Source organism: Pseudopipra pipra, chromosome Z (genome assembly GCF_036250125.1).
Source record: "Pseudopipra pipra isolate bDixPip1 chromosome Z, bDixPip1.hap1, whole genome shotgun sequence".
NCBI classification, from domain to species: Eukaryota; Metazoa; Chordata; class Aves; order Passeriformes; family Pipridae; genus Pseudopipra; species Pseudopipra pipra.
In genome coordinates, this window is record NC_087581.1 from 46,203,688 (window position 1) to 46,219,158 (window position 15,471).

General features: G+C 37.9%; 1 protein-coding gene across 4 annotated transcripts in view; it reads left to right on the forward strand.

Annotated features, from left to right (window-relative positions):
- The window catches only part of FBXL17 (F-box and leucine rich repeat protein 17), a 289,546-nt gene that overhangs the window by 13,315 nt on the left and 260,760 nt on the right, over nt 1-15,471 (forward strand). For all 4 annotated transcript variants that reach the window (XM_064641029.1, XM_064641030.1, XM_064641028.1 and 1 more), the window contains exons 2-4: nt 634-756; nt 5,056-5,313; nt 6,043-6,174. In XM_064641029.1, the coding sequence (XP_064497099.1) occupies nt 634-756; nt 5,056-5,313; nt 6,043-6,174 (513 nt within the window). The remainder of the gene's footprint in view (nt 1-633; nt 757-5,055; nt 5,314-6,042; nt 6,175-15,471) is intronic.

Here is a 15,471-nt window from a genome sequence, read left to right on the forward strand (position 1 = left end):
AAGGGCTGAATGTAATAAATGTTACAGCAATTTATGAGCCTACCATAAAAAAGAATAAGCTGTGACTTTTGCAGGCAGCTATAGTGCTCAAAACCTTGGGGTATAAAATGCTAGTTGTGTGCTTAAGTTCCCTTGTATGGCACTGATTTGCTCTGCTAATCTGTGCTACCATTCCATGCCCCCTTCCCTCAAGACTGGTGTTTTAATACCTTTCTGACTCTTCTATTCAGTTAAAAAAATAAAAGGAACGGTTTTCCATCCATTTCAGAATGGGAATGAAAACACCTTCTAAATGGCTTGCAAAATAACATTGAGCTAATACTTGTATTTGTAATTCTTTAGGTATGCCATCTCAGAAGCATATTTGAAACTTAGTCTAAGAAATGAGAGCATAAGTAGGATACATTCTGTTGTTGGTTGTGCTGAGGTGTCTTATTAATATTGTTTGTTCTTCTGGGATGTAGGTTTTTTTGTTATTGTCCCTGACTAATCAAGTTGGGGGCAAGTTCTAGATCTGTGTGTTACAATGCATGCTAATGTTTTCCTGTCTTTTACAAGATGAATTAGTAATAAAATATTTCTGTCTTCAGAATATGGTTACATCTGACAAATATTTTTTTTCTTTCTTTACAGATATTTTCCAACTTATCTCTGAATGAGCGTTGCCTTTCGGTGTCATTAGTCTGTAAATATTGGCGTGACCTCTGTTTAGATTTTCAGTTTTGGAAGCAACTGGATCTCAGTAGTCGTCAGCAGGTATGAAAATATTGCAGAAAAAGTGTTTTGATGACTCAGAACTTGTATTTTGGACTGAGGGCAAACAAAAGAAACACAAAAAATGGTGATATCTGTGCTTTCAAGGATTTTTTTACTCTAGGCTGAAAGTATCCGGACCCTTACATTAGCTTATTTAAATATAGTGTATTTTGACTGAGATCTGTTGTTAAATGGTATAAGGACAAGTGCTGTTTGAAATGGGTTGTGGGTTACCTGTCTCAGGTCTGCATCACGCTCTTGAAGTTTCTTGTTAATTAGTTACTTGCAGGGGTTTATAAACACTTCCTTTAGAGTTTCATGAAAATTCATGGGAATTCGAGGGTCCCATTTGAAGAAGGAACAATATGAACTCATCTGTGTTGGAATATAGAATACATATGGAGTATTATTTTCAGGTCACCAATTCATAAGAGAGAATGCAAATTCTCTTGCTTCTAGAGTTACTAGTTAACATGTTTCTGAACCACTATAGAAAAGTTATGTAGCAGATTGTCTGATTTTTATTTTCTTTCCTCAAGGGACTCCAAAGCACCCTCACACCAGGGGCCTGTCTTTTAGCTCTGTAGGTGTTGTGTGTCAAAAAAATGTTTTCTTCTTCAGTGTCTTGAGCTGTAGCCTTATTTTGCTACAAAGATTTTTAGTGGTTTTGTCTATTAGGTATCTCCAGTAAAGGATTTCACTAGAGTTTATCAGTTGTGGCATTGTTCTAACAAGTTGCCAGGTTTTTATGGAGTTCTGAAACCCATATTAAGCACAAATGTTCTTCTTGGAGAAGTATGGGGAGAGTTTGGTGATTTGGGCTGTTTTGGTTGTTTTTGTTTTGTTGTGAGGGGTTTTGTGTGTGTGTCTTTGATCAGGCATTGTTTGTTTGTGGTTTTTACTTGGATTTTTTTTTTAAATTTATCACTGTGGTGGTTTAACCATAGCCAGCAGCGCCTCCCTCATTTCCACAGCAGCAGGACTGGGGAGACAATTGAAAGGGTAAAAGCTCGAGAAGTCATGGGTTGAGATAAAGACAGTTTAATAGGGAACGTCTGGATCCCTTTCCCCACCCACAACGTGGGGGAGCCCAGTTCTAGTTCCATCTCCGTCTGACGAACCATTCCGACGTCTTGAGGGGACGGGGAAAGGGGACTCCAGCGACAGGGTTTTTCAGGGTTTTTCAGGCCCCGAGCCTGGAGGGGAGAGGTGCTCCCCCCTCCCCCCACCACCCACGTGGCTCCATGGCAGGCACAGAGACAGCACACCGTCGTGGAGAGGAGGCAAGAGAGTGTTTATTGTTGGGAAGGGGTTTATAAAGCTTTTAGGAGGGTCAAAGGGGACCAATCACAAGTTCAGGGTCACACAGAAAAAACCATCAGGAAAAGAGTCAACAGCCAATAGGAAGGGGTTAACAAAAGGACCAATGGGACACCTCAGGACACCTTTCCCAGGACATTCCTGCATGGGAGATAACAGTTGCTGTGGGGGGTGTTGGGAAGAAGAAACAAAGGGACCACAAAGAGCCAGTTTAAGACTTGTTTAAACAAGTTTTCCCATATAATGCAGCTTTAGTGCGACAGGAACGTAAAAGCCACACACACAAGCAAAGCAAACCAAGGAATTAATTCACTGCTTCCCATGGGCTGGCAGGTGTTCAGCCATCTCCAGGAGAGTAGGGCTCTATCACGTGTGATGGTGACTTGGGAAGCCAAGCGCCATCACTCCAAACGTGGCCCCCTTCCTCCTTCTTCCTCCCACTTTATATACTGAGCATAATACCATATGTTCTGGAATATTGCTTTGGTCAGTTAGGGTCACTTTTCCTAGCTGTATCCCCTCCCAGCCTCCCGTGCTCCCCCAGCCTCCTCACCAGTGTGGCAGTATGGAATTCAGAAAAGGCCTTGGCTCTGTGTAAGCCCTGCTCAGCAGTAACAAACCAGCTCAAATCCAAAACACAGCCCCGTGCTAGCCACTGTGAAGAAAATTAACTATACCCCAGGAAAAAGCAGCTCAGCCGTTGTCTAGCAAACAGCTCCCTGATGAAATAGCAAGAAAAAAGCTTAGACTTGCTACAGATGGAAAACAGATTGAATGCGGTGAAGACTGTTCCTTAACCGTATCAGACAAAACCAAGAGAGATTTGTGTTGCTCTCTTGCTCTCTTTAGGGTTAAAGCTAAATCTTATCTGTGCCAAGTGGTGAATAAGTAGTTCTAAATGGTTATGTTAGAAATAATTTCATCATGTCAGGTTTTTTGAAACTAAACTTTTAAAGTGAGGGAGTTCTATGTATTATGTCTTACCTGCTTAGTTTTTATGTATTTACTCTAACTTACAAGCTTGACCTTAAGGATATCTCATGTTGCTTACGAGCTTTGTAGAATTGTCTTCTTTTAAGATTATTGTCTTGTTAGCTGACTACAATGTGTGCAGGTATGAGGTCGACAGAATCATTTTTCTACAAAGGTGTTAAGGAAACTTCCCTGTCCAACCATTCAGGAGCCATTCTCAGTTACATTCCTACCACCTAAGCTGAGATTGAAGCCCCTTAGCACTGGTGGCTCCAGGGAGCCAATGGAGGCTCCACTTGACTCCCCAGAGCCCCCACACTCACACAGTCAGACCAAGTTTCCTTATGGACTCAACCCCAGGTTTCCCCTATCAGAGTCTCAGACCTCTGGATCCTTAAGTAATTTTATCATAATGCAACAGCAGAATAACAGCTCGAGCTGGTGCTTCTGAGGAGGGACCTTGAACAAAGGTACCCCTGGGTGTTTAAACCCTCACAGTCTGTATGGGGGCAAGTGTGGGGTCTTCTTGCTGAGTCCTCGGCTCCTGCTGTGTCCCAGAGTGTCCCTCACCTGGCTGTGCACAGGTCCCCGTGCCCTTTGTTATGCAAAGGGTCAGCACCAGTTCATGACCTCTTGCCTCGGGCTGTAGTTCCACTGCAGCTGCACACAGAGCTACCTGTACTAAATGTATTCTTCAACAGTCCTCCCTGTGTTTTAATCGAGCTAATATACTACAAGGGTAAAAGAAAAGTTTCAAGGTATTTAACCACTGCCCTTCCACACAACATTATTACAAGTAACAAACAGAATTAGGGCTAACGATATCTGCCCAGCCTGATAGCTGGTCTACTATCACTAGCAAATGTTTCTAGCCAGTCATAGGGGCATTGTGGGTTCGGGTCCCATCTGAGTCACCAAAACTGTTGTCCCAAAACAAGTTCTTTCACCTGGGGTACAAGAGGCTGATCCCCACACAGAGTTGAGATACTTGATTTGTTTACAGTTCTGCACGGGGGGGCCTGCATGGTAAATCCACAAAGCCAGCACTAGAAGCATCAAAATTTTTCATTATTTATACATTTTAGTAAACAAAGGCAGTAATGCTCACTGGTTACAAGTTACATGGTTCTCTTATTCATTAGTAACCTACCTTCTGCTGCTTAAATGAGTCACTTCTTCTTATGCTAATTAATCCACATGCTCAGTCTTACACTTTTTGGGCTGGTGGGTTTCTTGTATCAGTGGTCTGTGGTGGTTGCCATCTCCCTCTGCCAGAATTATATTTTACGCAGTTGGGGCTGATTTCAACTGAGTTGGCTTTGTTAGTTTCTTGCTTATCTTGGGAGTTCTGCCAAATGTACTCGTGGTCTGTACATTCTGCATTCTCTGTGTCTACTGCGAGTAGTACATCATCTCCCCAAGCTTTGTTTACCTCCCCCAGGAGCTGAGGTCACTGAAACTCATCAAGCCCTAAACCTTAATAAGGCAGTTCTACCAGCAAGTAATTTATATTTCTAATACCAGGACGTCACACATAGCCTCTTTGCAATTACTGAAAAGGGAAGTAGGTCCAGGTTGCCCTCCTAACTGTGGAGCTCAGTCTGAACTTGAGATCTTCTGGCAAGTTGGGCAGCTGTTTGTGGTTCTTTTTGTGGCAACACAAATTCCTGGAGCTGCCCAAATTTATTCTGTTTGTCTAGATATTGCTTCTGTTGCTCTGTCAGCTTTATCATGAAAGCATCTAGCCACAATCTAAATAGTCTTTGTCAGAATTGGCTTTCTCCCGATTGTCCATGTTCCATCAAAAGCATTAAAACCCCACCCCCCCAAACAAATCAATTACAGTAAAATATTCACTCATAGGTGGTATTTGTAAAGGTATGTAGTTACATTCTCCCAATAGCTCATGGAAATGCGTCTTTCAAATAGTCATTTTTGTGCTAGTGAAGTTTAAAGATTTTAATGGAAAAAGTTATGTTTGAGTATTTGTTTTTTTTTTCTTTGCAGGTCACTGATGAGCTGTTGGAAAAAATAGCATCAAGAAGTCAGAATATTACTGAAATCAATATCTCTGATTGTCGCAATGTATCTGATACAGGAGTATGCATATTAGCAATTAAATGTCCTGGGCTCCTAAGGTATACTGCCTACAGGTGTAAACAGCTTTCTGACACCTCTATTATTGCAGTTGCCTCTCAGTGTCCTCTTCTTCAGAAAGTGCATGTGGGCAATCAAGACAGACTCACCGATGAAGGCCTGAAGCAGGTAACCATCCATTCCACAAATTTCCTGTGTAAACTTAGTATATTTCAACTTCTTACCAAGTGCAAAATGGGACCTGGAAGAATGTACTCCGTACTCCTCTTAAGATTTAATTAAAATCAGAAAAAAGCTTCTGTTTTAAAAATTGTTTTATGGTGAGTTCGGTCCAGTAAATGCTGTTCATTTTTTTTCTTTTTAATACCTAGGGATTAAATGATCCCTTTTATTGCTAAATCTGTAGTTTGACATCCTATACTTCACTTCTGTCTGACTGAATTTTCCTGAGCTTGGTTACTGTTCTGAACCTGCGTTTAAGTAACTCCTTTTTGTATCATGAATGCTGATACATCTTTCTTTGTTAGGCATGCAGGAAGGTTTCATCAACTCTCTGAGTGTTAAAAGAGCATTTAGCTTAAACTGTGAAGTAGTTAGGGTAAATCAAATATGCTGTTAATGGTTGAGCATAAAGGCATTGTTAGCTGCTTACATATATATCCTATAAAACCCCTAGTTCTTATGTGCTGTTCTTAGCTCCGTTTTATTGACTGTATTTAGCAGCTTCATTTTGTCATGTATGTAATTAAAATCTTTCTTGTTTGCATGTAGTAGTTAAGAACTCTGTAAAGAAAGATAATTTTTAATGGGGGTGGAAAAAGAGGAGGAATCTTAACTCCTGACTCTTCAGTCAAATCCTGTTGTTGTTTCTTTTTCCTTTGATTTCATTAATTGCAGCTGGGTTCAAAGTGCAGAGAATTGAAAGACATACATTTTGGGCAATGTTACAAGATCTCAGACGAAGGAATGATCATTATAGCTAAAGGCTGTCTGAAGTTGCAAAGAATATATATGCAAGAAAACAAATTAGTAAGTACATATCATGATTTTTTACTTCCCAAGGTATTTTCATTGTCAAAAGCTTTCTCCTACTTTTTATCTGTTTAAAATGTTCTTCTGAATAGCTGCTTTTTGCCAGTGAATTGCTTAAAAACGTTCTCTAGCTGTGAAAATTGCGATTCTGCAGAGATGGCTTGGAAGGTGACCCAAAGTACAAGTTAAGCTAAACATATTAACTTTTAGTTTTCAACATAACATTCCAGGAGTAATTGTTTGGGAGATGCCTGATTTCTGTAGGAAAATGCTTAGTTCGTGTGGAGTGTTTCTTTTGTTTCTATGAGTACAGTAAAAAATGCAAACTTATCTAAATTACAAGATATTTGGAGGTTGGGTTCTTGATTACAATTAATATGCTCTGATAATATTTTCTTGAAATATGCCACTTTCTCATCAAGATAAAGTAGAGCAGTGTGCCTGTGCTAGTAAAAGGAAGTTGAGAAGTAATAAAACGATTTTGTGTCCTAGTTATAAGAGCCTCTGAAATGATGGTTTCTAATGTAGAAAGCCAGTAGCTACTAAATGGTGTAGTAGAACACCAACTTTATGGGTTTTGGGTTTTATTTTTTAAAATTTTTTCTTGCAAGTAAGTAGGCAAGCTTACAGTTGAATTTTTAACTATCAGCTAATGTTATGGTTATAACCTTTTGTTTAAAAATTGTTCAACTGGAACAAATTGTGATTGTAAGAAAACAATGTACGTTATATTCAAGAATTATTTGATACTTGGCTTCAAATAGATAAAAAATATACTAATGCTTAAGATAGTTGATTTGAGAATGGTTTGTATTTAAAAAAAAAAAAAGGCAGATAACTATTGGTTTTGGTCAGAATTCTGGAAAGTCGAAAAAATAGGAGATAATGACCAAACTGAGATCTCAGTGGTTAGCTTTGTAAAGTCCCACTTCAGCTCCATAAATCTCGATATGTAAACATACGTCCTAGGTAGAACAGCTGGGACCAGTTCATCACTGTGTGGGTGTAACCCAAACTGTGTATTCTACAGCCTCCATGTCGTTGCCCAGGAACTGTTAGCAATAGACCATTTGCAGCAGCTGCCCAGAGCACACCTGACCCCTCAGGCTATAAGCTGGGTGTTAAGAGGCCTGTGAGATAGGAGGATGCTCCTGTCCTCAGACCCACGACTCACAATCACCCATTATAGAACTCCCTGCCCTGGGGGGAGGTACTGGGCATTCCTGTCTGAACCTGAGGGTATGTAATCTTGGGGTCTTGGGACTTCTGGTACCACTCGTGGAATCCAGAGGAGGACCAGAACCTCGACTGGACTGCGACCACCACTCGCACCAACAGGTTTTGTTTTTTTACTCTCCTTTTACTTTGGACTCAGGGAACAACGTGGGTCTCAGCACGGGAGCCAACAAACACCACTCTGTTCATGCCCCAGGGTGCTGGGTTATACATCTGGGTTTTTGTGGGCTAAAACCAATTGTTTGTCTGTATAATTGTATTTATTGTATTATTTTTATTAAATTGTTATTCTGACTTATAATCTCTTTTGAGTTGGGTTCATTTCCCCTGCCAGTTTACCTTTAAACCAGCACAACGTGAAATAAGTTGTAAAGCTGTTATCAACTCCAGAGTGTTGAATCTTTAGAATAAAATAACACTTGAACAATTCCACTACATGACAAAGCTTCAGAAACTGCTGTGCTTTCCCCTTGCCAGGGGCAAGAGACTTTCAAATCTAGTTGAAAATGTAATTTTGTACAATGAACAAAAAGAAATTGCACAAGTTCTCATGCAGTTGGTAAAAGAAAAGTTTTCACATTCCAAAATAAATAAAAACCAATAGTAACTGTTTAATGCCATGGAGTTCTCTTAAAAGGGAGTAGTGGTTGGCAAATGATTTGTCCAATTCTGTGGGTTACTTTTGTCTGTAAGACTGTCTTTTTAAAAAAAACCTTTAGTATTCCTACTCTTTTGGTGAAGGTGGTTTGGGGAAATAAGTGTATGTGTGTGTGTTTTCAAAATAAGTAGGTATTCATTCTATGAAATCAAAATATTGTGTGGCAAGAAGAGTGTTCTTGACTTGCGAGGGCTTGTTTTGTGTTTTTGAAATTCTCAGATTGTCAGTATGCTGCAGAAAGAATACTCCTTCCCCAGCTTTGTAAGCAACTGCTGTAGCTTCCATGTGAATACTGCAAATAGAGTCTGTGTTTTGTATTTTCTTGTTTATTCCTTTTTCAGAGGTGCTCAAAATGTGACTCTTACAGGCAATTTCTGTTAATTTCAAGATGTGTAGTGCATTACAGATAGTACATGATAGTTGAGTTTTCATGTAGACTCGTCTCACACTAATGGGTTTTTTTGCTTCAACCACGCAAAGGCAACCAGCAGCTAAATAATGCCTTTGTGAATGTTACTTTGCAGTAAAATGTGCGTGAATCAGGCAGCACAGTTCACTTGCTTCATCTGTTGCTAAGTAACTCCATTATCAGACTGCTGAGCAGAAACAGAGAAAGCAGAATTTATGTTCTGATTGTTGAATATGCTAAACATTTCACAGAAAACTAGAGCCTTTCCTATCTTTGAAGTGCTGATTATGTCGTGGTAATAAGTGAAAGCTGCAAATAATAAATGGCACAAAAGATCTAAGAGGAAAAATTTAATGTTGCAAGGCTAAATTAATAAAAGGTTTTTGTTGTTTGTATAACTGTTTAGGATTTGTATCTCTTGAAAATATGTTTATTTTTCTTCTGTGCTTTGAATTAAAGAAAATTATATGCTGAGCCTCTTTTCTGAAGCATAGTGGCTGAATTGGGAACCTAGTGAAAAAAAAATTATGACACTGCAGGACTTTTAAGTATAGTGAAGCTTGTGTGTGCTGGTATGTTGGGATGTCTCTCCTTATCTGTCTCCAAGCACTCTGGTACAATCAAGTAATCTATCAGAAATTCAGAAAACAGATTATAACTCTGCCCAGACAAAACCAGAAAATTTCTTAGCTTCTTGGTTTAGTTGGACTTCCTGTTTTATGATCATGACTGGTATGGACTGCTATAGCTTCCATGTTTCCATCACGTGCATGATTAATGTAAATTCAGCTCGTGGAAGATGAATGGGTTAATTTCATTGTTATCTGTTAACCAAGTGGGTTTGGGTTTTGTTTTTTGTTTTGTTTTGTTTGTTTGTTTTTGTTGTTGTTTTTGTTTGGTTTTGTGTGTGTTTTTTGTGGTTTTTTTTTGTTGTTGTTTGTTTGGGTTTTTTGTTTGGTTGTTTTTTTTGTCCACCCCAGATAGAGAGCACATACCTTCAGCTGCAAAATCAAAGAAATGCTCCACACTAGCTTATAGTGCTCTCACTGAGACATCGACTGTGGTGTACTTAGCCTGAATTTTCAAGGAGAATTAACACTTTTCATTGCAGCCTTTCATAGAAGAGTGGAATCCTGAAAGGTTTTAAAGGTTTTGTGACTTCATCATAGAGAGATGCAGAAGTTTGTGACTACAGTGCACCCAAAGGCGAGGATTACCTCCAATTACCTCCAAGAAGCAGTTTGGTACAAGCTGTCTGTAAACTCTCCTTTCTTTATTATCAATGGAGTTGATCTAGATTTGGGAGCTCATTTTAGAGCTGAAGAAAAACCGTCTTTACTTAACTAGTTTGATTTTACACGCTATTTTCTTTTTAATTACCTTTCCTTAATTGAGTGACTTAATGGCTAAAATGGCTAAAATACAGTGGTTGCTGAAACTTAACAGATAGAAGTTACAAATCTGTTCCTCCCTTTTCCACTCAATGTCTGTGTTTTTTTCATGATGAATTGGATGTGAATGATGAGAAAGACCTTCTAAAGATAAAGGGAGGTGGAGTTTTAGATAGTGGAAGAGAATGACAACATTCCTACCTCTAGACTTACTTCCCTTAATCTCCTTTCTCTTTTTCAAGCCCTTTAAGGGTGGATGGGAAATAATACTGCAACTAAGCTACTATAGGTAGAACACAGGCAGCATTTCTTCCTTTCCAGTAAAATGATCTTGTGAAGTAGATCCTTAAAGACAAATTATGTGTCTGATGGTTCCCAGATATAAGGGAACTGCCTCATTAAGGCAGTTATGTTCTAACTTGACCATCTTTTTAGTTCTTTCTAGTCTCTTGCTTCTGTTCAGGAACAGTGTCTGCTGTGAGTGGAGGACATTTCAAGATAACATTTTGAGATTTTGGCCCAACTGGCAATATGTTTGATGTGTGATAACACTTCTTTAGTAGATATTTTACAGTTATTTAACGTTAATTTAACGATTTTCTTAAAGGTGAGTATTCTGTTAGTGTTCTGCCCACCTTTGCAGTTTGCAGCAGATACAATTTGAAATTCATGTTAACTGTGATGTTATGTTTGATAGAAACTAAAATATTTGAGATATGTAAATAATATACTTTTTTAGTTTTAGTAAAAAAGAATTAAGGTAAACTAAACGAAACATTTCAGTTTTGTCACATAATTGAACACTTAACATATGCTTTTAAAGCATTGACTGGAATAATCCTAATATAAAATGTATAGGAAAAAATAAAATTAATTTTAATGCTTTCTGAATAATCAGCATTGTGTAATCTGGTTCATTTATGTCTTACTGAGGTTCCCCACCCTCCTCCTATTTTTTTACTTTGGGAAGCATTTCTCTTTCTACTTCATACAAGTCATCTACAAAACACTTCAGCATTGTACCCTGTGCATGATACAGGGTAAACGTGGAGAGGAGAGTACTTTACTCTGAGTTTAGTCCAGATAAATTGTTTCAGGAGAGAAGTAAGTATTATGAGGCATATAAACACCTCAGAGGTGTAGAATGTATAGACATAACTTACTTTGTTTCGCCGGTAGCAACTAAATGAAAGAAAGTTTATTGAAAAACACTCCAGAAGATTGTAACATCCCTATCCTTTTTCCATTCCCCACAAAGTATACCATATGCTATTTTACTTTTTACATACAATTACTTAAAACTGTTCTACTTGGAGGAATTTCAGGAAAAGGGGTGTTTTCCTATGCTTCTTTTTGCATACTTTCCCAAATTACTTTCTAACTAATTTATTTCATTTTTCAAGGTTTCAAAAAGAGCTGTAGTTGTTCAGACTTACCCCTTCAATACGAGTTTTTTAACCAAAATCTCATGTTCAGCAGGACCCTGCTACTGGTTTTCTTTGTGGACACTTCCTTCTTTAGGCACAACCAGGTTGTCTGCAGCAGAGTCTCACGCACTGGATTTATAAAAATAAATAGTCCAATAGAGTGGAAATCCCTGGGAATTTATATCCTTATGACTTATACTGCTGCTGCTCATGTGCTCTTCACACGCTGTGTTCCAATAATAATTTTTGTTCTATGCTCTTTTAACACCTTAATGGATTCTTTCTTGAACTTTGAGTTGACGTCTTGTTATGTGGCAGCTTCTGCTGACAACTGTAGCCTCCTCATCTGGTTTTCTAGTGCACCTGCTCACTGGCAGAGCATGGAAAGGTAAAAAACCACTAGACTTAGGATAATAAACATTGCTTAGCAACAACCAAAACTTCAGTGTGTTATCAGTATTCTTCTCATACTAAAGCCAAAGCACAGCATTGTACCAGTTACTGGGGAGATGACTAAGCCAATTAATTATTCCAACTGAAAGCATATCCAGGTTCAAATTTGCAGCTTCTGGCCTAAGGCTTCAGCAATTCCAGCTACTGATCCTAAGCAAGGAACATACTAAATCACATAGCACTGTAACTCCATGTAACTTGTTATACTTAGAACTTACATAATTGATAGTTATTCAGCTAAAGTATCTCTCAATAACTAATTGCTTGCTAAATGTTTATATGTATTTAGGATGATTATAGAATCATAGAATGGTTTGGGTTGGAAGGGACCTTAAACATCATCTGGTTCCAACCCCCCTGCCATGTTCGAGCTCACATCCCAGTAACCAGGAGGCTCAAAGTCTTATCCAACCTGGCCCGTTCCAGAGATGAGGCCTCCGCAACATCTCTGGGCAGCTTTTTCCAGTGCCTTACTGCCCTCATGGTAAAGAATTATGTCGATACTGAGATTGATATCTCTATATTGTAGTTTTGGATAGTGGTGCTTTATCTTCCGTCAAGTATTAAATTAGAGTTTTCTAAAGCAAAAATGTTGTACAGATGACGTGCTGGTGCTGTAAAATAGTAGCAATAAAGTCCCTCTTGTATTTTAGTTTCTGAAACACATTACATATGCACCAAAACCAACTAATCACAGAATCATAGACTCAGCCGGGTTGGAAAAGACTTCTGAGATCATCAAGTCCAACCCTTGGTCCAACACGCCGTGGTTACTAGACCATGGCACTAAGTGCCACATCCAGTCTCATCTTAAAAACCTCCAGGGACAGTGAATCCACCACTTCCCTGGGTGGATGTACCAAAGAAGTAAGTTCAGTGCTTTAGAAATGCACTGAACAACTGTACTGATACTAAGCTGAGGTATGGGAAGCCATGCCTTCATAAGAACTGTTTGAGATGTCTGTTTAATAGTAAAAGCCTCATGGAAAATTTAGTCTTTCAACAAGCCTTTCTGAAACATTTACTTTATTCAGTTTTTTAACTCAGTAAAATGGTTTGGTCAGTTCTTTAGAAATCTGATACAGTTCATTTCTCAGAGTTCGATATTTTTTTTTCCGCTTTTTTTGTTTAGATCTGTTGCATCTGGACAGTTTCTGTAATACTGTTCTTACCATAAAACATTTATATGGAGTTTGATGCGAATAGAAGAAAAAAGTGGTGTACTGGTGTACATGTGCGTAAAGAAGTATCTGCTGTAAAGGCATATGAAGCACTATGCAGGCGTTATTTTCTACATAAAGGTTTCTGTAAGTTATCTGACAATAAGTACAATATGGTGTCGTCACCCTTAGGTGGCAGCATTGACTTTGTAGTGGTGACACGGGCCTTTGAGTCCTTGCTGTAGGGAATTACCAGTGCACAGCAGATAATTTCGGAATATTGTGCTGGTTCCACAGATCCTTCTTCGGTTCAGCTGCCAGGATCGCCGTCAAAGTAACTCCTAAGTGTCTTAATAAGGTCAGCTACATGGTTTCACCACTCTGTGCTTCTTTTCTTTTTTCCTTTTTTAACAAGTACTGCATTTATTGAGCTTTTTAACCAACTGTTCCATGTTGTGGGCTTACTTGTACAGTGGGTGTGTGTGTACACATTTTTAAAGCAACTAACAATTGTATTGTTACATTAATTGTACTTCTTTACTTGTTAGGTTACATGTAGTTGATCAATGGCTGTGCCTACTCTACAGTGTAAAAAAACTTTCAATTTTTGTATCTGTATGAAAATTAGTTATTATACCGCTTAGAGTATTTCTTTGGGCTGTAATTTAGTACCACTTTTAATGAACATTTTATGTATCAAACTATATAGTACGTACACTGTGAATTAACATAATAACAAAGAACTGAAGGATGGAATAAAACAGGAGTAGAAAAGTGGCTGATGCAGAACTTTCTGTTACTTTTTGGTCAGCATTATAAGGTGATTATTAATTTCATACTTGCAGGTGATGTACTTTGCATATAATAGAAAAGGTTAAATACATTTATTTATACATTCAAGTGACATCCGCTTATGCCTGCGCATTATTGTCTGACGCGTTAGTTAACTTGTACATCAAACTTAGGAAGAACTGTAACAAATAATGTTATTAATGTTGAAGATTCAGGTGCTTAAAGTCCAGGTGGATGGATGTAATGTGAAAAACCTAAATGCAATGTACAAGCAGATTTCAGCAAGGCGCGAGTTTTAAGTACAAGTCAGTGTCTATGCTTTCGGTATAGTTAGTGAAAGAGCCATAGTATACTGTAGTTGAAATACACACCACAGACAATGGCAGTACAGAAATTAGTAGTATCTATATGGTATTTCTCTTTTTCTGTTTCTGTTTTTGTGAAGTGCTCTATCAAACTGCAAATGGAAATTTGAAATGTAATTAGTAGTCAGCTCAGAAGATGCCCATACACTGTCTTTACAGTAGTTTGTGTATTTTGACCTATTAGCATTTTATGTAAAAAAAAATGCATGTAAGTAAAAGCAAATTAATAGACAGTTGCAATAGCACGTTGCCTTCAAAAGAGACTTTTACTGAAGCTGAAGAAACTCCATAGTAATATGTAACTGCTATACTGAAAGAGATGACCAGAAAAAATATACACAGTGAAATTATATATTTTTTTCCCTCTGGATTCCAGTAATTAATAAATTTTTTGAGAAAGTTTGTGCTTTGTACTGATTACTTAAATGATAAATTGTTACTGAACTAAGCAAAATGTTTAAGTTTAATTATGTAGGCTAGATTTGTATAAATTTTAATGGACACAATAGATCTTGAATTAAAGTAGAGTGTTGAGTGTAGGCACTTTGGATTCTTTTGGGTTTTTTTGTGGGGTTTCTTTGGCTGCTTGTGTTGCCGAACAAGTTATTTGAGCTTTTAATTAAAAGCTTGATGACCAGGAATTGGTAGCTGGACATGGAACCTTTTTGAATGTTTGAAATAGCCATATTTAATTGTCCTTTGAGTCAGTGGTCCAGATATTATTGCACTACTTTAGTCATAAATCAGTTTACATGATACTAGAATGAAAAATCTTTCCACTAAAATGTACTGCTAGATATTAATGTACTGCTAGATATTAAAGTCACCTAAATTGAGCTGAAATAAAAATCTTCAAATTTCCATAGTTTAGTGTTTATTTTTTTTAACCTAGTGGTAGCTTCTGTCAAAGAGACTACTGGCAAACTCCAGATGAATTATTTGTAGTTCTTCATTTGTTAAGTTGGTATCTTGATCCATACTGTACTTCGTAAAAATCTTCAGCCATTTGCTTAAGGATAGCAATAAATCAGAACTGATAGTATATCTCCTAGTGAGCTGTGATGCTTACTGAAAGAGATCACAAGTGTGATGCTGTGAAGCAAATCCTTAAAACTGTCAGCATTATTATTTTAAAATGGTGGTAATTTGCATCAATCAAAGATTGATTATATAGGGCAAAGACAAGATTATGTAAAAGTAATGAATGACAGACAGGCATCTTTGTTTATATCATCTGTTCCTGCAAATTCCAGTTGAACTTTTTATCTTTCTGAAGCTAGAAAAATGAACTTGTCAGATTTCCGAAGCTGTGTGAAAACACTTTGTTTCCCAAAGAACTTCACTGTAACTTTACATGGGTTACAGTTTTAAGTATGAGAGATGAAGCCTTATATGCAGTTAGG